This window comes from Rhinopithecus bieti, unplaced genomic scaffold, assembly GCF_001698545.2.
Source record: "Rhinopithecus bieti isolate Rb0 unplaced genomic scaffold, ASM169854v2 scaffold_44592, whole genome shotgun sequence".
In the NCBI taxonomy this organism is placed as follows: Eukaryota; Metazoa; Chordata; class Mammalia; order Primates; family Cercopithecidae; genus Rhinopithecus; species Rhinopithecus bieti.
Genome location: NW_016818423.1, coordinates 612,208 through 634,333, shown reverse-complemented (window position 1 = coordinate 634,333; position 22,126 = coordinate 612,208). Strand labels below are relative to the sequence as shown.

General features: G+C 42.4%; 1 protein-coding gene across 4 annotated transcripts in view; it reads right to left on the bottom strand.

The window, feature by feature from the left end:
• The window catches only part of ZCCHC17 (zinc finger CCHC-type containing 17), a 71,152-nt gene that overhangs the window by 37,391 nt on the left and 11,635 nt on the right, over window positions 1-22,126 (bottom strand). For 3 of the 4 annotated variants that reach the window (XM_017857055.1, XM_017857057.1, XM_017857056.1), the window contains exons 2-3: window positions 20,302-20,422; window positions 10,121-10,178 (exon numbers count right to left, since the gene is read on the bottom strand). In XM_017857055.1, the coding sequence (XP_017712544.1) occupies window positions 10,121-10,178; window positions 20,302-20,367 (124 nt within the window). In that variant the 5' untranslated portion in view covers window positions 20,368-20,422. The remainder of the gene's footprint in view (window positions 1-10,120; window positions 10,179-20,301; window positions 20,423-22,126) is intronic. The other variant, XM_017857058.1, reaches the window with a different exon arrangement.

Below are 22,126 nucleotides of genomic sequence, written 5' to 3'. Positions count from 1 at the left end.
CACATTTGTAGTATAATACAAAAATACATTTGTCCCCCTTCCTGGCAAAGAACTTCTAAAACTCCTGGGATTTACTAAGTGATAGGAGTGTATTCTGTTATTCATAATAAGCCCCTTTGATTACACCTGCGTTTACGTTAATGAGGTGATAGAGTGGGATCCCTTGATAGCCTCAGGATGGACTAGTCACCAGAAAGACCAAGTGATTAGATGGCTGGAACTTTCTTTTTCTGTTTTGAGACAGGATCTTGCTATGTTGCCCAGGCTGGACTCAAACTCCTGGAGGGCTCAACTTTCCCCCCGTCTCAGTCTCCCGAGTAGCTGGAACTATAGGTGCTCACCACCACGCTGGCTTAGAGGACTGGCATTTTCAGTCCCACCCACCAATGTCTTACTTCTAGGAAGAGGAGGATTGGGAGCTAGAGACTGAGTTCTATAAAAACTCCCATACATGAGATTTGTAGAGTTTCTGGGTTGGTAAACACATCCTAGTGCTGGGAGGGTGGCATACCAGAGAGCATGAAAGCTCCCCACCACACCTTTTCTGACCCCACTCCACTCCAGCTATACCTTGCCCTATGTATCTCTTCAATTACTTGGCTGTTCCTAAGTTGTATCCTTTATAATAAACTGGCAAAGAATAGTATCGAATCCTATATATACTATGGTTTTCCTATACATACACACCTAAGATAAAGTTTAATTTTTTTTTTTTTCTTTTTCTTGAGACAGGGTTTGTTCTGTCACCCAGGCTGGAGTGCAGTGGCATGATCTCGGCTCACTATAACCTCTGCCTCCCAGGCTCAAACAATCCTACCCCCTCAAGTTGCCTGGACTATAGGTGCACACCACCATGACCAGTACATTTTTGTATTTTTGTAGAGATGGGGTTTCACCATGTTACCCAGGCTGGTCTCGAACTCCTGAGCTCAAGCGATCCACCCACCTTGCCTCCCAAAGTGCTGAAATTACATGTGTGAGCCACCATGCCTGGCTGTGAAGTTTAATTTATAAATTAAGCACAGAAATAGATTAACAATAATAATAACAGGCCGGGCGTGGTGGCTCAAGCCTGTAATCCCAGCACTTTGGGAGGCCGAGACGGGCGGATCACGAGGTCAGGAGATCGAGACCATCCTGGCTAACACAGTGAAACCCCGTCTCTACTAAAAAATACAAAAAACTAGCTGGGCGAGGTAGCGGGCGCCTATAGTCCCAGCTACTCGGGAGGCTGAGGCAGGAGAATGGCCAGAACCCGGGAGGCGGAGCTTGCAGTGAGCTGAGATTGCGCCACTGCACTCCAGCCTGGGCGACAGAGCGAGACTCCCTCTCAGAAAAAAAAAAAAAACAAACAATAATAATAATAGCATAATGTAATAACAGTTATCACACACTGTTGCTGTAACTTCTGCAGTTAGAAATTCGACAGCAAAACTAGTATGAATTTTTCCTTCTTCACAATTTCACACATAGAAGATTCATTCTTAGGGTAGATTTTAGCAACCACAGGATAGGGTTACGTTTTCTTTCCTTAATTTTAGATTCCAGGGGTACATGTTCAAGTTTGTTATCTGTGTATACTGCATGATGCTGAGGTTTGGGATATGAATCATCACGTTACAGAAGTACTGAGCATAGTACTCAAAGTTAAACTTTTCAACCATTGTACTCCCCCTTCCCTCAGTTTCCCCTCTAGGGGTCCCCGTTTTTTCCTTATTAAGTCGAGAACTTTTACCTTTTGACTTAAAGGAAGCACTTTATGGCTTCTCTCAGGCATATCAAAATTGCCAGCGTCACTATTACACTTTGGGGCCATTAAGTAAAATAAGGGTTACCTGGAACACAAGCACTGCAATAGCAGACAGTCGATCTGATCACTGAGAAAGCTACTAAGTGACTAATGGGCGGGTAGCATACACAGTGTGGATGAACAAAGGGACGATTCATGTACCAGATGGAATGGGGCAGGACAGCGCAAGATTTCATCACCCTGCAACTGCAACTTAAAGCTTATGAATTGTTTCTAGAATGCTCTCTTTAATATTTTCAAACCTCAGTTGACCTAGGGTAACTGAAACCGTGGAAAGTAAAGGCACAGATGAAGGGGGACTACTGTAAAGTGTTTTCCTGACTTCTGTAAACCATTCTGGCAAAGTCTCAAACCTAAGGAAGTGGTCATGGAACCCCTGTTTACAGCTGATTGGTCAGAAGTACAGGTGGCCCAGGACTTGCAGCTGGCATCTGAAGAAGGGCAATTTTGTGGGACTGAGTCCCTTTAATTTGAGAGATCTAACACAAGCTCCAGATATATAATGTCAGAATTGAACTGAGTCGTTGGACACCCAGTTGGTGTCCAGAGAATTGGGGAGTTGGTTGGTGTCAGAAAACAAATCACATAACATAAAGAATATTTTCATCATCACAGAAAGTTATATTGGAATGAGAGGGGAAAGAAAATCTAGCTTAGGTTTGAATATTAGGAAGGGCTCTTCAACTCAGTGGTGGCTGAAGTATTCTGAGAACAGGACATCTGGGAAACTAGCTCAAATTAGAATCTACCTACCTGAGCCAAAGATGTTAAAATCTGATCAGACCAGAGTTATTTTCTAACTCAGTCCTTTCAGGCTGAGACTTAATGATCTTCCCTCTTTATGGGCAGAGAAACTAAGACACACTGTAAGGAAGTCAACTGCTCAAGTTATACAATAAACCTATAGATCTCAGGATTAAAACTCACAGTTTCCACCTAATTGTTTGGTTCCCTGAGCTTTCCCTCTGAGGCTTGTCTCAGCCCAGCTGTCAGACTGACAGATTCACTTGTAAGCTGTCAGTCACAATCAGAGGCATCACCTGACAGGGTATGGATAAAGTGAGTTAAAGATTGACTGCTGGAAGGTCACAGGCCTTTAATTCCACACAGTCCCCAAAGTGTCACATACGCCCAAGTTAGAATGGGACTTTCAGGCACTGGCAGCTATGGTAAGTATATTAACAAGAAAACCTGTGCTCAGACAGAAAGAAGTGAATGTCCTATGGGGTGAGGAAGAGTTCGATGTCATTCAATCCGAACCAACATAAAATGAGAAACTTAATTACAGACTGCTGACTGCCAGCTTGAAAACTGCTGGTAAACCATTTCTAAAGCAAAGATGTAATTTGCAGAAGAGTAGTCTACAAGGTTAGAGGCAAGGATTTATTATCCAAAGATCACCTCTTGGATTTTTTTTTAATAGAAAAAACTTAAAAAAAAAAAATTCCAAAACTCAAAGTCCTTCTTCCATGTACATTCCTTCCTTAGCAAAACCAACTCCCCAGAGGTGACCAGTGTTAATCTGTTAAATATTCCTCCTGCCTTTCTTCTAAACATAGGCAATAATTTAAAATATATAAAGAAAAAAGATATATAAAGGCATATGTACACTTGCTTTAAAAGGGTAGGGAAGGGAGATGTTATACAAAGTCTTCTGGAACATGTTTTCAAATTTTATTATCTTGGACTTCTTTCCATGTCAGTAATTTTTTTTTTTTAAGGGACAGGGTCTCACTCTGTTACCCAGGGCTGGGGTGCAGTGGCACAATCATAGCTCACTGCAGCCTCTAACTTCTGGGCCCAAGTGATCCTCCTGCTGCCACACCCAGCTAACTTTTTTGTAAAGATGGTGTCACAAGATTCTTCAGGTGTCATTTTTCCAGCCAGAAGCTGCTGTGGCCAGCAGCACCTTTGCCCGAGTTTTGCTTGGGCCTTCTGGGCTCGCTCGGCCCACTTGGCCTGGCAGGCTGCACTCAGTATTGCTTGGGGCCACTAGGCCTGTTCCATCCACTTGGTCTAGCGGGCTGCGCTCTGTTCATGCTACCATCCCAGATCCCACTCCTGCCAAGGGCGAGCCAGGCTCGGAGTGGCAAGGGGGCATGAGTGAGTGAGCATGGGGTCCAGCCACTGCGCACAGCCAGGCACACTGGCTGCTGTGGCTGGGCAGGCAGCTCCAGATGCTGGCACAGGCACCAGCTCCATGTGAGGCTGTGGCTGGACCAGGCATACCACAAGCGGCTTTCACTGTGGACTCTGGGGAACATGGTGGTGCCCAGAAGCATGGAGATGCCAGAAACCGCAAAGCCCCAAAGAGGGTGTCACAGCTCTGGCTCAGGGAGCCCTTGGGTCTGTTATAACTCTTTCAGTCCCGCCATTCAGCGAGTCCCAAGTTCTTGTCTTGCATCCAGGAAGAATGAGGTATGCAGACAACTGGAGGGTGAGCAAGGCAAAGAGTTGCTTTATTAAGTGATGGTACAGCTCTAAGGAGACCCAAAGTAGATAGCTCCTTTCCACAGGCAGGTCAACCTGTTGAGTGCAGCTCTCAGCAGAGAGGAAACCCAGAATGGGCAGCTCTTATCTGCAGGCAGGTCATCCCAACATCTGCAGCCCTCGACAGAGAGGAGACCCAGTGTGGGTAACCCATTTCCACAGGCAGGTCCTCCCAGTGTCTGCCCAAGTCTGGCTGAGTCCAGGGTTTTTATAGTCTTCAGAAGTGTGTGCTGACTGGTCCATGGGCAGCCATGGGCAGGCCCAGAAAAAGCACCTTAAGTTCTCACTCTGGGCCACAGACTCCACCTGGAATTGAGAGCCTGGCCCCTATACTTCAGGCCATCCCTGGCTTGAAGGTGGGGCTTCACCGAGACCTGCCCCTTTCCACCCAGGAGCCTGTCTGCCAGGGGCATCTGCAGGCCCATGATGGGTCACCCTCAGCACCCCTTTGGCCTCCCTCTTGTGCTCACTAGCACCCAAAGTCTGGAGGGGGTCGAGGTGGTAGGAAGCTGGCATGTCAGCACCACCCCAAGGTGCGCAAACCCAGCCAGGCTGCAATAGTGCCCAGGCTCGGCTTCAACTTTGCTCCAAAATCAGAGCAGGAGTCAGGAGCGGGAAGAGGCCAGGCAGTGGGAGCAGGCACTTCTGAGCCTGTGGGGGAAAGGGGTCTTCCCGGACCTCCAAGAGCGCAGGGATGCCTGGGTCTGTAGCTAGGGCTGAGTGATTGCAGCTGCACCCACGAGGGTGGGCTCCCACCCCACGAACTCATAAGGGGGCAGGGATCCCGCTGTTCCTGGCTCCTGCCAGCTCCATGGAACATGCAGCCCTGGCTGCACGGCCCCACTATGGCTGGCATTTTTGAAGCAGCTGCTCTAGACAGGCCTCCATTGCCATCAATGGGGTCTTGCTATGTTGCCCAGTCTGGCCTTGAACTCTTGGCCTCAAGTGATCTTACTGCTTCAGTCTCCCAAGTAGCTGGGATTACAGGTGCATGCCACCACTCCCGGCTCATGTCAGTAAACTGACATCTATTCTGTTTCATTGATTCTAAGAGGCACTTTCTTTTCCTCTCACTTTAATATCTCTGAAATTGGAGTGCTTCTTATAATCAATGATGTTTTACAACTGTTATCAGTCAGGTAGCAGTGTGATGGAATTGTGTGAAAACCTTCCATTGCATCTTTCTGGTAAGATGAGGCATAAGTGTGTCTTAGAAATACAGTCATTCTTTTAATCATCTGCATAGTCTACAAAACAGATGCCCATTATTTATGTAATTCTCTACTTACACTAAATTCTCCAAAGAAATTCTGGATTAAAGGGTAATAAGCACACTAAAAATGTTAATAGGCATTGGCAAAGTCTGTGAAATTATGCTCCTGATAGAGAGTAAAAGTGCCCATTTCTAACACTGGGTATTAACAGCAATCTTTTAAAATATGTGTTAATCTCAACGATTTTAGGAGTGTTTTAAATCATTTTTTAAAAACATTTGATAACTTTGCTGCCCTATGTGAAAAAAAATTTTTTGAGATAATTGTACATTTATCTGCACTCAAAAGAAATAACACAGAGGTGAGGCTGGGCGCGGTGGCTCAGGCATGTAATCCCAGCTGACTTTGGGAGGCCGAGGCAGGTGGATCACAAGGTCAGGAGATTGAGACCATCCTGGCTAACATGGTAAAACTCCGTCTCTACTAAAAATACAAAAAATTAGCCGGGCGTGGTGGTAGGCGCCTGTAGTCCCAGTTACTAGGGAGGCTGAGGCAGGAGAATGGCGTGAACCCGGGAGGCGGAGCTTGCAGTGAGCCGAGATTGTGCCACTGCACACTCCAGCCTGGGCAACAGAGCAAGACTCCGTCTCAAAAAAAAAAAAAAAGAAAAGAAAGAAAGAAATAATACAGAGGTTTTATGTACACTTTATCCAGTTTTCTCTAATGGTGACATTTTGGAAAACTATAGTACACTATCACAACCAAGATGCTGGCATTGATACTGTGGTATAAGAAATACATATACGATCCTTGTCCCTAGTTCCTGGCAGAGTTCCTAAAACCCTTGGACTATTCTGAGTGATAGAAGTGTCTTTTGTTATTCATTAAGTCCCTTAATGAGGTGACTATTGGTGTGTCCCTAGATAGTTTCAGAAACAGAGAAATCAAGGATGTGATTAGATAGGGTTATCCCAGCTACTTGGGAGGCTGAGGCAGGAGAAACGCTGGAACCCAGGAGGCAGACATTGCGGTGAGCTGGTATCGCACCACTGCATTCCAGCCTGGGCAACAGAGCTAGATTCCCTCTCAAAAGAAAAAAAGAAATTTCAGCCCTACCCTCTGACTTCTGGGAAGGGGAGGGGCTGGAGACTGAGCTCTATCACTGAAGGCCAATAATTTAATCAACCACGTCTACGTAACAGATCCTCCATATAAACCCCTAAGCAATGGAGTTTGGAGAGTTGGTGAATACATCCCTGTGCCAAGAGGGTGACACACTCCAACTCCATGGGGACAAAGGCTTTGTACTCGGAACCCTTTGGGTCTCACCCTGTGTACTTCCTCATCTGACTGTTCATTTTTATCCTTTAAAATAAACTAACAGTAACTATAGCTTTTTTTTTTAGTTCTGTGAGTCACTCTAGCAAATTACCAACTTTGGGGCGAAGTGCTGGGAATCCCAAAAATTGTAGCCAAGTGAGACAAAAGTGTAGGTAATCTGAGGATCCAATATTGGGGTTGGCATCTGAAGTGAGGACAGTCATGTGGGACTGAGCCCTTAAGCATGTGGAATCTGACACTAACTCCCAGGTAGTTAGTGTCAGAATTGAATTGAATTGTTGGACATCCAGTTGATGTTAGAGAATTAGAGAACCGGAAAACTGGTTGGTATAGGAAAAAACATCTCAGATAAAATCGACTGGCTCTTGTTCAGATTTCCCCAGTTTTACCTGTACTCATTTGTGTTTGTGTATGTGTATGTATTTAGTTCCACGTAATTTTACCACATGTGCAGATTCATGTATACACTGCCACAGTTAAGATACAGAACAGGTCCCTCACCACAAGGATCCTTCCTATTGCTACTTCCTTCCCCTCCTTAATCCTTGTCAACCATTAAATAATTTGTTCTCCATTTAGATAATTTTGTCATTTCAAGTGTGTTACATAAAAATCTTTGCAAATCATATATTTGATATGGGACTAGTATCCAGAATATATGAGCAACACCTAACTCAACAATAAAACCAAAAATAACCAGGCAGGTGTGGTGGCTCACACCTTTAATCCCAGCACTCTGGGAGGCTGAGGAGAGCAGATCACTGGAGGACAGGAGTTCAAGACCAGTCTGGCCAACATGGCAAAACCCTGTCTCTACTAAAGAGTAGCAGGGAGTGGTGGCACGTGCTTGTAATCCCAGCTACTGAGGAAGCTGAGGCATGAAAATCACTTGAACTCAGGAGGCAGAGGTTGCAGTGAGCCAAGACCGCACCATTACACTCTAGCCTGGGCAATAGAGCGAGACTCTGTCTCAAAAAGAGAAAAGGATTTTGTATTAGTCTGTTCTTACACTGCTAATAAAGACATATGAGACTGGGTAATTTATCAAGGAAAGAGATTTAACTGACTCACAGTTCAGCATGGCTAGGGAAGTCTCAAGAAACTTAACAACCACGGGGAAAGGGGAAGCAAACACGTCCTTCTTCACAGGGCAGCAGGAAGGAGAATAAGTGCCCAGCGAATGATGGTTTTATAAGGGGTTTCCCTTATAAAACCATCAGATCTTATGTCACTATGATGAGAACAGGATGGGGCAAACCACCCCCATGATTCAATTCTCTACACCTGGTCCCTCCCACAACACATGGGGATTACGGGAACTACAATTCAAGATGAGATTCGGGTGGCGACACAGTCAAAATGTATCAGATTTGAATAGACATTTCCCCAGAAAAGATATACAAATGGCCAATAAACCCAAGAAAAGAGACTTAACATCATTAGCCATTAGGGAAATTCAAACCACAATGAGATGTCCCTGCACATCCATTAGGATGGCCATACCCAAAAAGATAATAACAAGTGTTAACAAAGATGTAAAGAAAGTAGAACTCTCATACATTGCTGGTAGGAATGTAAAATGGTGTGGTCACTTTGGAAAAACAGTTTGGCAGTTTCTCAAAAAGTTGAACACAGAGTTACCATATGACCCAGTATTTCTACTCCTAGGAATATACCCAATGAAAGCAAATAGCCACACAAAAAGTTGTACACAAATATTTATAGCAACACTATTCATAATACTAAAGAAGTGGAAACAACCCAAATATCCATCAACTGATGGAATTGCAATAAATTAATTTGTAATGGCAATAAAAAAGAATGAAGTACATATTATAAAACAGATGAACCTTGAAAACATGCTAAGTGAAAGAAGTCAGTCACGAAAGACTATATACTGCATTATTCCATTTATAAGAAATGTACAAAATAAGCAAATATACAGAGACAAAATAGAATAATGGTTGCCTAAAGCTGGGGGCTTACAGAGAATCTGGAGTGACAGCTAATGGGTACAGGGTTTCTTTTTGGGGTGACGACAATATTCTCAAAGTAGATTGTGGTGATGGTCACAAAACTCTGAATATACCAAAAAACCACTGAATTGTACACTTTAAGCAGGTGAAATGTGTGGTATGTGAATCATATCTCAAGTAAAACATAAGAATGCTTTATAAATGGAATCATAAAGTGTATAACCTTTTGAGATTAGCTTTTTTCACTCAGTATAATTTCTGGAGATTGATTCAGGTTGTTGCATGTATGAATATTTTATTCTCATTCCTTTGTATTGTTGAGTAATATCGCATTATATGAATCTACCAGTCTAAGTTACTTTTTAATCATACTGAGAATGAGTATCTTTTACTATAGTACCAAGTAATATTCTTTTCTCCTGTGAGTTGTTTTTACATATCCTTGGCACCTTTTCCTAACACCCCTTCTGTATTAGTTCTTTATCATATGTACTACAAATTCTTTTTCCCAACTTAACTCTGCTTACAATGATTTTGCAATTAAGTTTTAATTTTATGTAGTGAAATATTCTTCTACATTTTCTTCTAGTACTCTTAATGGCTACTTTTTAAAAAAATTAAAACCTTTAATTAAATCTTAACTTATTTTAGCATAAGAAGTTACCATCAGCGTGATATAGTAGAAAGATCCAGGGGCTAGGAATCAGAAGGATTGGGTTCTAGTCTTGGCTATGCCACTACCTAGCCCACTCTGGGCAGACAACCAGTCTGTGGAACCTGCCTTTTATGCTTAACATGGTTTTGGTAAATAAATAAGATTATAGACTTATAACAGGATTCTCAAAAAATGTTCAACAGATGCCTTTTTATGAAAAAAACTTAAAACATTATATATATATATGCTTGTACCACTTACAATACTATTCTCATTTCATGTGCTATCTACTAGAAAACTCACTGTCAGCCTCAGACAGAGGTAGCTTGCCCTCCCGCAAATCCTGTGTCTAAAGAAGTCAAGTGATTTGCCTAGGGTCACAGGTGAAGTCTAAGGAGGAGCTGGTTTCAGAAGTAAACCCAATTAGCTATACCCCAACCTTCCTCCTGAGTCAGAGACCACCATTCTTCTGTCCGCTTAAAATGAACTGTCATCTTGTATTCATATCTATACATTAAAAAGAAAACGAATGAAAAACTACTGTCTGAAAAATGTACAGCCTATAGTTAGGAGGTGGTGGGGTGTTAGCAGAGAGTAGAATCAGAGGGCTGAATTTCAAGTTATAGGCTCCTACCTTGCTTCCGACAGCCTGGGATTTTGATAAAGGCCCCATAGTCTGTCACCATAGCAACCTACAAAAATGGGGGAAAAAATCAACGTCACATAAATAAGAATCTTTCTTTTGTAGCATTTAACCTAGTCTCCCCAAATTTGTACTTCATATTGACTGCCTCTGTATGCTACAAAACTGCCTAAAAATGATGCTCTGTCAAACATTCTTTCTGGTTTTTGAAATTTAGACTGACAGGTATGTGTGTACACATTAAAAACACTGGTGAGATTAGAGTGTTGTCACACGGTGTGATGATACTGAGGAATACCCAAATCCTATACCCAGTAAAAACAACAATGGAGTTTCATGAACAAAGGGAACATTTGATATTACCAAAGGAGTTTCATGAACAAAAGGAACAAAAAGCAAAAAACCAGTTAATAAAGTTATGCTTTATATTAGCTAGGACTGAGGCCTCCAAACCCAATACAGAGAACTTTAATAAATTTGGGATGGATCACGCAGGGCATTCCTCCCCTCATACCTGAACTTCAAATCAAACCAGAGCATACAGTCTGTTACATTTAACTCCAAGTCTGAGTCTTGGGTTTCATCAAGACAACTAGATAAAAAGCCAATACATACACATCTGACAGAACCTGATCTAATCAGAGAGAAAGAGCTGTCTCCCCAGTCTTCTGCAGAGTTGTCTAAGATGAAGAAGTTAGAGGCTTGATGGGTCGATGTAACAGGCAACCAATAAATGTTCGTGATGAAAGGCCCAGAACCCTTGCCAGATAAATCATTAACCCAAGCTCTAGCTCTCTCTTCCCGCTGTAGCCTACCCCATCCCCCCACCTGTGGATTGAGGGTAATGTTGTCACTATATACTGAATTTAACACTAAATGTTTATTTGTAAAATATTCAATATAATCTTACATATATAAACTTTATTCTTTTCAGTGGTTTTAATTAGCTTCTTCATTTTGAGCACTGTTTCAGCTTCACCATAACTAAAACAAGGAGAGTAAATAAAACAATCCCAACTACACTATTTACTAATATATACTGAATACTCACTATATGCAAAATAATATTCAAAATGTTTTGCATAATCCTCATGTCACTGTATGGAGTTGGTACTATTATTCCCATTCAATAGATGACAAAAAGATGCATGAAGAGATTAAGTAACTTATCGGAGGTCCAAAGCTAAATAAGTAGCAGAGCTGAGATTTGAATCTGGAATCTTAAATACACTAGAGCTGCTCACGGGTTCCCTCTAACTATAAAATTCTAATGGCCAAAAGCAATGTGGTATCCGATATCCAATCTGTTCCCAGCAACAATCCTAGAAAGCATATACAGTAGATCCTTATGTTGCAAATGAAGTGGAATAGTATAGGTGTATCTGGGGCTATGCCATGTGCCTGTAGTCCCAGCTACTCCAGAGGCTGAGGCCAGAGGGTGGCCTGAGCCCAGGAGTTGAGTCCAGCCTGGATAACATAGCAAGACCCCATCTCCAAAGAAGCATTTAAAAAAATAAAAGAAAAAATAACAGTATAGGTAAAGAAAGTGAACAGGCTTTGGAGTGAAAGACGTGGCTTCTAATCCTAGCTCTGCCATTTCCCACCTGTGGGATCTTGCACACGACTTGCCTTTCAGGGCCTAAGTTCCCATTTGTTCTCACTTTGCTGCTGCAGATAACAAATGATGTACATAAAGTGACTGACATAGGTATATGGCACATAATGGACATTCAACAAAGTGTAGCTTTTCAATAATTTACAGTCTAAGACACTGAAGCACAAAAAGATTAGTGACTGGTAGGAAGGCACACAACTACTTAAGAGTTAGGGAGGCCAGGTGCGGTGGCTCATGCCTGTAATCTTAGTACTTTGAAAGGGCAAGGCAGGTGGATCACCTGAGGTCAGGAGTTCGAGACCAGCCTGGCCAATATGGTGAAACCCCATCTCTACTAAAAAAATACAAAAATTAGCTGGGTCTGGTGGTGGGCATCTGTAATCCCAGTTACTCGGGAGGCTGAGGCAGAAGAATCACTTGAACCTGGGAAGCAGAGGTTAGAGTGAGCCAAGATGGCGCCACTGTACTCCAGCCTGGGCAACAAGAACAATACTTCGTCTCAAAAAAAAAAAAAGGAATAGAACCTCGGTCCCTTGACTACCTAGTCCAGTGCCTTATACTTCACCAAATATCATCATTACCCACTTCAGTGTTAGGATGGAAATAGATAAAAACTTTCATTCTCATTTTTTAATGAGGACATTGGGACGGAGCACTTGAATTAACTCTCTAAGACACAACAGGAAGAATGGGTTACGAACCAAAAGTTCTAAACTCATGTTTTATACTGATGAACATGCTATGCTGGGTTAGGAACCAGAGTCCCAAAGAAACAGTACAATCACACAGACACTTAAAATCAAGGCAAGGTAGAGCCAATGAAACGACTTTAGAGATTAGCTGGTCCAGTTCTACCATGTTTCAAATGAGGAATTGTAGAGATCAGAGATACAAAGTGCTTACCTGAGTTTACAAAGCAATTTGTTCTTTGTAAGAGAGGGCCACATAATAAAGAGAAGTCTCCCAATTTTTAATTGAAATAAAAGCAAATCCCTTCTTTCTGGACCAACTGAAGGCACTTTAGTTTTTGTTCCACAGTTCTAGAAAGAGGACTGAAAAGTCTCATACTGTGTAACAACATTATTAAAGAGTATAATCATCCAACAAACTTGAAAGTAGCATCTGGGTCAGGCACAGTGGCTCACACCTATAATGCCAGCACTTTGGGAGGCTGAGGCAGGTGGATCACTTGATGCAAGGAGTCCAAGACCAGCCTGGCCAACATGGCAAAACCCCATCTCTACTAAAAATACAAAATTTAGCTGGGCATGGTGGCACATGCCTGTAATCCCAGCTACTTGGGTAGCTGAGGCACAAGAATCGTTTGAACCCAGGAGGTCATGGTTGCAGTGAGCCAAGATCATGCTACTGCACTCCAGCCTAGGTGACAGAGCAAGACTCTGTCAATAAATAAATAAATAACTGAATGAATAAATAAATAAATAAATAAATAAATAAATAAATAAATCTGGAAGTTAGAGCCAAAATCACCTCGTTGCTGTAAATTAAGACAATCTCATTTTTCAATCCTGAAGTTCCAGTGTCACATTATGGTCTTTAGAGATCATGTAACAGACCTTAATTTGGCCTCTCCCAAAAGGAAAGGTTAATATGCTCCAGAATGGATGCGCTCAACTGTTTAGGCATTGTTTCAGATTTCTAGCGCCAGGTGTTTTCATCACTGTGTCTCCTAGAGTGCAGTCACACCTGCCATAGATGATCATGCAGTCTGCCTGGTGTCCCAACAACAATTAGTCAAATAGCTCAGGGGAAAAAATTCAATAACTATCTCAACTGAACTCATCAGAGCTTAGGTAAAATAAATTTCCCATCTTCAGATTATAGGTGGCAAATGGCCTTGAAACTTGTTATCACCATAATCTAAATGAAGAATTTGAGGCTCAGGGGCATAAGTTACTTGTCAAAAGTCACTAAGTTAGATAGTAGCACAGACAAGTACAACACCGACTTTTTTTTTTTTACTTCTAGTCCAATGCTATTTCGACCCTACCAACATGAATCTCCCCTCAGCATTTCTTTGGCTATGGGAAGCCTAAGCCAAATCCCAAGTCTCACTGTTATGCTTATACCCCCTACCATGTATTAATATAATGCACTCTGCTACCAACACGCTTCTCAGAGAATGAGAGGATGAATATTGGCTTCTCAGCTACTTAATTACTAGGTCCCAAATCCCTGCTGAGTTCACCAAGAGAAGTGCTGGGACATGGGCTGAAACACCACCTTCTTCAAGGACAACTAGTCCTATGAGGCTTGGGCTCCACTTTAAGCACCTACCTACTATGTACAAGATACCATGTCAGGTACTGTGAAATAAAGACAACTTTAAAAAAGGGATGCCCAGTCATTTTAAATGAATTTGAAGTAGTTACCAAGACATAGGAGAAAATCATGGCCTCTGCTCTACAGTAACTCACAATATAGTAGTGGTGAGAGACACATACAAGTAATAATAATACAAGACAGACTAGGATAAATGCTGTAACAGAGGTGTACCAACAAATGACCGTAGAACCACCAAATTTATCTATATTCCTCCTATAACTCAATTCAGTCAAAAGAATTCTCTTGGTTGGGTGTGGTGCCTCATGCCTATAATCCCAGCACTCTGGGAGGCCAAGGCAGATGGATCACTTGAGGTCAGGAGTTCGAGACCAGCCTGGTCAACATGGTGAAAACCCATCTCTACTAAAAATACAAAAATAAGCTAGATGTGGTGGCATGCGCCTGTAATCCCAGCACTTTGGGAGGCCGAAGTGGGTGGATCACGAGGTCAGGAGATCGAGACCATCCTGGCTAACACGGTGAAAACCCGTCTCTACTAAAAATGCAAAAAATTAGCCGGGCATGGCGGCAGACGCCTGTAGTCCCAGCTACTTGGCAGGCTGAGGCAGGAGAATGGCGTGAACCCGGGAGGCGGAGCTTGCAGTGAGCCGAGATGGCACCCCCGCCCCCCAGCCTAGGGGACTGGGCCGGGCCCCGTCTCAAAAAAAAAAAAAAAAAAGAATTCTCTTATGGGTCTTTTTGGTCCCTCCATACATTTATGTATACTTGGACAACCCCAGCTACAGTTTAGCAGAAAGTAAACTTGGAAAGAGGATCTGATTTAGAATCCTAGCTTTGCCATTTATTAACCAATGGGCAATTACTTAACTTCTGAGAAGAGTCTCTTTATCTATCAAATAGAGTTAACAATTTCTTTAGAGAGATTAAATAACACAGAATGTATGAAAGTGCTAGTATAGATTAGGCTTACACATTTTTTTTTTAATTTTAATGTAACTCCTCTTCTTTGTAAATATTGGGTACTCATTAAATGTTCATTGGATGAATATTTTGAAAAGTTTCTTCGTTCCAATTTATCATATTTCTCTTTTCCTAACTCCAAGTCACTTCTAAACCATCCCTTTTCAAAATGTGCTACGGAAATAGTAAGTTAGAACTATAAAGTTCTCTCTGAGCATTCCTAAAGACCATCCATCCTTGATAGTAATATATAAAACCCACACTAATTCAAGCTCCATCTCATATAAGAAAAAGCTGTAGGTGGCCAGGCACAGTGGCTCACGCCTGTAATCCCAGCACTTTCGAAGGCTGAGGTGGGCGGATCACCTGAGGTCAGGAGTTTGAAATCAGCCTGGCCAACATGGCAAAACTCTGTCTCTACTAAAAATATACAAAAAATTAGCTGGGCGTGGTGGCTGACGCCTGTAGTTCCAGCTACTCCGGAGGCTGAGGCAGGAGAATCACTTGAATCCGGGAGGTGGAGGTTGCAGTGAGCCAAGATTGCCCCACGCCACTGCACTCCAGCCTGGGCGACAGAGCGAGACTCTATCCAAAAAAAAAAAAAAAAAAAAAAAAAAAAAAAAAAAAGGGAGGGAGGAGAGGAAAGGAAGGAAGGAAGAAAGGAAGGGAGGGAGGGGAGGGGAGGAAGGAAGGGCGAGCTGTACGTTAGGATCCACTTTAGAAATCCGAGTTATTCTGTGGAGAGCAGAGTGTTCTTCCCTTTCTTTTGTGCAGTACCTGATGAGTGAGGGCTTCATGATCAGAAAAATCAGTTTCACCTCCAGTGCTACACTTCCTTCTTCTGAGCTCTGGTATCTTACTAACCTCTGGGGATACCATGAGCCATAAAGAAAAAGGACAGAGGCTTTAAAGAGCAGAGTTGTTTGCTATTTGTTAAAATGGTATTATCCTTTGTATCTTGACTGTTATATTACAAGTTGGGATCAACTTAACAGAAGTCAAGAGCCACAATTATCTATAACTGACTGACAGTCACAAAGTCTGTCCTCTAAGACCTCACATTATTAGGAGGTAAAACTTCGGTCAACCATACAAAGCAAGTATGAATACCAAGTATGAATATCAAGCATAAATGATAACATTAAAATACTACCGGCTCAGGCCAGTTGCAATGGCTTACACCTGATCCCAGCACTCTGGGAGGCCGAGGCGGGCAGATCGCTTGAGGTCAGGAGTTCAAGACCAGCCTGGACAACATAGTGAAACCTTGTCTACAGAAAAATTAGCCAGGTGTGGTGATGTGTGCCTGTAGTCCCAGCTACCTTGGGGGCTGAGTGGGAGGATCACTTAAAACCCAGGAGGTGGAGGTTGCAGTGAGCCAAATCACACCACTGCAGTCCAGTCTGGGCAACAAAGTGCGACCTTGTCTTAAAAAAAAAAAAAAAAAAAAAAAAAGAGCCCAGTGGCTCACATCTGTAATCCCAGCACTTTGGGAGGCTGAGGCGGGTGGATCACCTGAGTTCAGGAGACTAGCCTGGCTAACATGGTGAAACCCTGTCTCTACTAAAAGTACAAAATTTAGCTGGGTGTGGTGGTGGGCGCCTGTAATCCCAGCTACTTAGGAGGCTGAGGCAGGAGAACTGCTTGAACCCGGGAGGCAGAGGCTGCAGTGAGCAGCTGCAGTGAGCCAAGATCGCACCATTGCACTCCAACCTGGGCAACAAGAGCAAAACTCCCTCTCAAAAAAAAAAAAACTACATGCTCTTATAAAACACTGAAAACAATTTTTTGGCTTTACTTTCACTTCAAGAGGAGGGAGCCAACATTAATTAATTCCTACTATATCTCAGGCATTGTATTTTTATAGATGATAGCTTATTTAACCATCACAGTAATTCTATGGAAGAGAATTACTGTGAATAAATGGAATCTCCATTTAACAAACAAGAAAACTGAGGCTCAAAGACATTAAGTGACACCTTAAAGGCTCACATAGTAAGCAAAAGAGCTGGGACTAGAATCCCGATTTTGTCTGGTTTCAAAGCCTCTGCTCTTGAAACAAATATAATGCCTTCTCTACCAAAGGATAGTTCATTCAGTCATCAAAGATGTATCAAACACTTACTATCTTCTACCCATCCACCTAAGATTGAGATATACAACAAAACAGACAGAACCCTGCCCTCATGGAGCTTAGTGTCTTGTGAGGAAGATAGACATCAAACAAGTATATAATTAAATACAGTGTGAACCTATTTATTTACGATGGGCAAAAAAATTTCTGAGGAGACAATATTAGGGCTGAGACCTAAAAGATGAATACAAGATGATGGAAAAGTGGGTAGTTAAAAGGAAGAATGTCTTAGTCTGTTTGTGCTGCTATAACAAAATACCATAGAAATTTATTTCTCACAGTTCTAGAGGCTGGGAAGTTCAAGTTCAAGGTGCCAGCAGATTCTGTGTTTGATAAGGGCTCACTGTCTGCTTCCAAGATGGTGCCTTATCCCTGTGTCCTTTGGAGGTGATAAATGCTGTGTCTTCCCACAGTAGAAGGAATGGAGGGGCCAGGCAGCTCTCTGTAGCCTCTTCTATAAGGGCATTAATCACATTTACAAGGGCAGAGCCTTCATGATTTAACCACTTCCCAAGTGATTAATACTTCTTAATACCACCTCTTAATACCCTCACGTTGGGGACTAAAGTTCAACATCAACTTTGGTATTTCTCCAATATTCACTTTGAAGCCTAATCCCTAATTCAATGGTATCAAGAGGTAGGGCCTTTAGGCTCTGCCCTCATGAATGGATGAACGCCTCATAAAAGGGCTCGAAAGGGTGAGTTCACTCCTTCTGCCCCTTCCGTCATGTGAGGACGCAGCATTTCTTCCCTCCAGAGGATGCAGCAGAAAGGTGCCATTTTGGAAACAGAGAGTAGTCTTCATCAGACACCAAATCTGCTGAGAACTTGATCTTAGATTTCCCAGCCTCCAGAACCGTGAGAAATAAATTTCTGTTCTTTATAAATTACCCAATCTCGGGTATTTTGTTATAGCAGCACAGACCAAAAAAAAAAAAACAAAAAAAAAACAGCATGTGCAAAAATCCTAAAGAGACAGCAAGAACTCAGACTGTTCAAAGCTATTAAGGAGGCCAGTGTGTCTTGACTATGAGCAGGGCAGAACAAACAACATTGTGAGAGCACGCAGCGGCAAGCTGTGGAAGGTCCATGTCTGTATTCAATTGTAATGAGAAGCTTCTGAAGGGCTGTGAGAAAGCAAAATGTCCAACCTACTTTAAAAATCTTATTCTAGGCCAAGCACAGTGGCTCATGCCTATAACCCCAGGACTTTGGGAGGCTGAAGTGGGAATTATCACTTAAGCCCAGGAGTTTGAGACCAGCCTGGGCAACATAGTGAGACCCCATCTCAATTTTTTCTTTTTTGAGACGGAGTCTCACTGTGTTGCCCAGGCTGGAGTGCAGGGGCGCAATCTCGGCTCACGGCAAGCTCCACCTCCCAGGTTCACGCCATTCTCCTGCCTCAGCCTCCCGAGTAGCTGGGACTACAGGCGCCCACCACCTCGCCTGGCTAATTTTTTGTATATTTAGTAGAGACAAGGTTTCACCGTGTTAGCCAGGATGGTCTCGATCTCCTGACCTCGTGATCCGCCCACCTCGGCCTCCCAAAGTGCTAGGATTACAGACGTGAACCACCGCACCCGGCACCATCTCAATTTTTTAAAAAGAATTTAAAAAAAAATCTTATGCTAGTTGCAATGTGAAGAACAGACTGGAGAGGAGCTACAATGAAGCAGGGATCCCAGTAAAGACGAGGCAAAAGATGGAGAGTTTTAACTAATAGGGTGCCTGGGGATAAAGAAGTACACAGACCACAGATATAATTAGGACTTGCAAACAGACAAGAGTGGGAGGGAAAATCAAAATCAAATCAAGAAGAGAACTCAAGGATGATGGCCAGATGTGTAGTCTGGGAACCTGCAGGACAGTGGTTCTATTTGTTGAGGTGAAAACGTCTAGAAGAGAAACAATTTGTTGAGTGTCTTGGTATGTTCTGTGTTACTTTAAAAGAATACCAGAGACTTGATAGTTTATAAAGAACTGAAATTTATTTGGCTTATAGTTCTGAAGGTTGGAAAGTCCAAGAGCAAGGTGCCAGCATCTGGCAAGAATCTTCTTCTTGTGTCATCCCATGGTGGAAGGTAAGAGGGTAAGAAGGAGAGAAAGAAATCCCAGCACTTTGGGAGGCCGAGACGGGTGGATCACGAGGTCAGGAGATCGAGACCATCCTGGCTAACACGGTGAAACCCTGTCTCTACTAAAAAATACAAAAAACTAGCCGGGCAAGGTGGCGGGCGCCTGTAGTGCCAGCTACTAGGGAGGCTGAGGCAGAAGAATGGCGTGAACCCAGGAGGTGAAGCTTGCAGTGAGCTGAGATCTGGCCACTGTACCCCAGCCTGGGCGACAGAGCGAGACTCCGTCTCAAAAAATAAAAATAAAAAAGAAGGGCCGGGCGCGGTGGCTCAAGCCTATAATCCCAGCACTTAGGGAGGCAAGACGGGCGGATCACAAGTCAGGAGATCGAGACATCCTGGCTAACACGGTGAACCCCGTCATCTACTAAAAAATACAAAAAACAACTAGACGGGCGACGTGGGCGGGCGCTGTAGTCCCAGCTACTCGGGAGGCTGAGGCAGGAGAATGGCGTAAACCCAGGAGACGGAGCTTGCAGTGAGCCGAGATCCGGCCACTGCACTCCAGCCTCGGCGACAGAGCGAGACTCCGTCTCAAAAAAATAAAAATAAAAATAAAAATTAAATTAAAATTAAAATTAAAAAAAAAAAAAGAAGGAGAGAAAGAGATCAAACTCACAGCCTCAAGTCTTTCAATAATTGGCATTAATCCATTCAGGAGGTGGAGCCCTCATGACCTAAATACCTCCTACTAGGCCTTACCTCCCAACGTTGATGCACTAGAGATTAAGTTTCCGAAACATGCTTTTTAGGGGACGCATTCAAACCACAGCAGTGAAAAAATAAATTAATTTTAAAACATAAATTAGACATGCTGGTATTCCACTGACGATGTCAACTACACACTTAAATATCTGGAGCTTAGAGAAGGCACATATGATTGCCACATGTTCCGTTGGCCCTTCCCATTTAAGTTGTAATGCTCGAGACAGACTTAAGCGGACAGGAACATCAAACCCAGTTGTCACCCTCAAACTATTCTTAACATAAATGGTGAGTTTTCAAAGCACAAAAGAATATACCTCTCCTTGGAAAATAGTGTAGAGAGCAGGCAAGTTTTCCATGGTCTCAGGCCTTCCTGAATTCATCCTTAGTATTCTATGGCTCCTCCATTTCTCTTCTATTAAAGCTAACACAAGTGTCCTGTCATAAAGAAATTAGACACCAATTAGATATCTGCATTAAAGAAATGAATATGCACATAATCCACAGCTATTCTCTACAGAATAATACCACTAGGTTTAACACTATACACTTTTATCCAAATCTCTTTTGTTTATTCTAATTGTGGGGAATTTTGGAAACCTTGATCCTATTTCTTAACAATTTGTTACTTACCCAAGGCTATTACGCTACTGATTTTGTTGTGTTTGGTTTTTTAAATTGCTATTTTTGCTATTTTTTTGCCAGGGGAAGAATTTTGGGGGAGAGTGGGAAAAGAAGATGTTTGACCAGATCTCAAAAAAATGGAATAACAGAAATAAAAACATTAATGGAGCACTTACTATGTCCAGGCACTGTGCCAAGCACTAGACATGCAATCTCATTTAATTCTCAAAACTCAGGCTGGGTGTGGTGGCTCACACTTGTAATCCCAGCACTGTGGGAGCTGAGGTGGGAGGATCCCCTGAGGTCAGCAGTTCCAGACCAGCCTGGCCAACATGGCGAAATCCAATCTCTACTAAAAATACAAAAATGAGCCAGGAATGGTGGCGGGTGCCTGTAGTCCCAGCTACTTGGGAGGCTGAGGCAGGAGAATCACTTAAACCGGGGAGGCGGAGGCTGCAGTGAGCTGAGATCACGCCACTGCACTCCAGCCCGGGGAACAGAGTGAACTCCATCTCAAAAACAAAACAAAACAAAACAAAAAAATTCTCAAAACTCTTAAAATGTAGGTTCTATTACTATTATATTATACAGATGAGAGAACAAAGGCTCCAAAAGTCAAATTACTAAGCATGTCAAAAATCCAGGAAATAGGGAGTCCAACTGGCTGACACCAGAGTCCATTCTCTTAACTACTATGCTAGGTGTGTTAAATCTGAAATGACTTCAAAGAGAAAAGGTCTTACATTTTTTTTCTTCATAAAATTAAAACACACATACACACTGTAAAAGTTCAGATAATAAAAAAAATTCAGCTAATACATGAATAATAAAGAAAATGAAAGAAAATGAAATCATCTGTAATTCAATTTGATTTATAGTCTTAGTTTTTTTTTTATATGTAGAAGTGGTTTTTTAATGCAATCATGAAATCATTACCATTTTCTTATAGCAATTCATACACATCCACAACTTTTTGTTAACACCTACCTAATAATCCATTGTTGGATGTACCAAATTTATTTAACTATATCTAAATTATTGAAAATGCAGATCGCAGTTCAGTCAGTCTGAGGTGTTACCTGAGATAACGCATTTTCAACCAGCTACTAGGTGACGCTGATGCTGCCTAAGTAGCAAAACTTACAGCTTTGGATACTTACCTTAGAGATAATCTTGCTCAGTCTCCTGATTTTAAACAGAGAGGAAACCAGCAATCTAGCAGCTCTTAAACATGCCTCTTTACTCTGTTGGATAAATCACTGCCAAGATAAATCTAATGGTACTATCCTCAGTTCTCTTTCCTCCCATCCTCAGTTCTCTTTCCTCCCAATTACACTTGACACCAGTAAGACCTGAAATTATTTTTCTTGTGTTTTCACAGGTAAATACTTTCTTCTCTCCTCAACCCTCACTGCTTCCTTTCACTTTCAGAGGATGATTTGATGTCCTGCTTTTGGTAAGTATTCCTGATTGACAATGACCATCCATTAAGTAGACAGCTTCACTTGAAACAGAAAT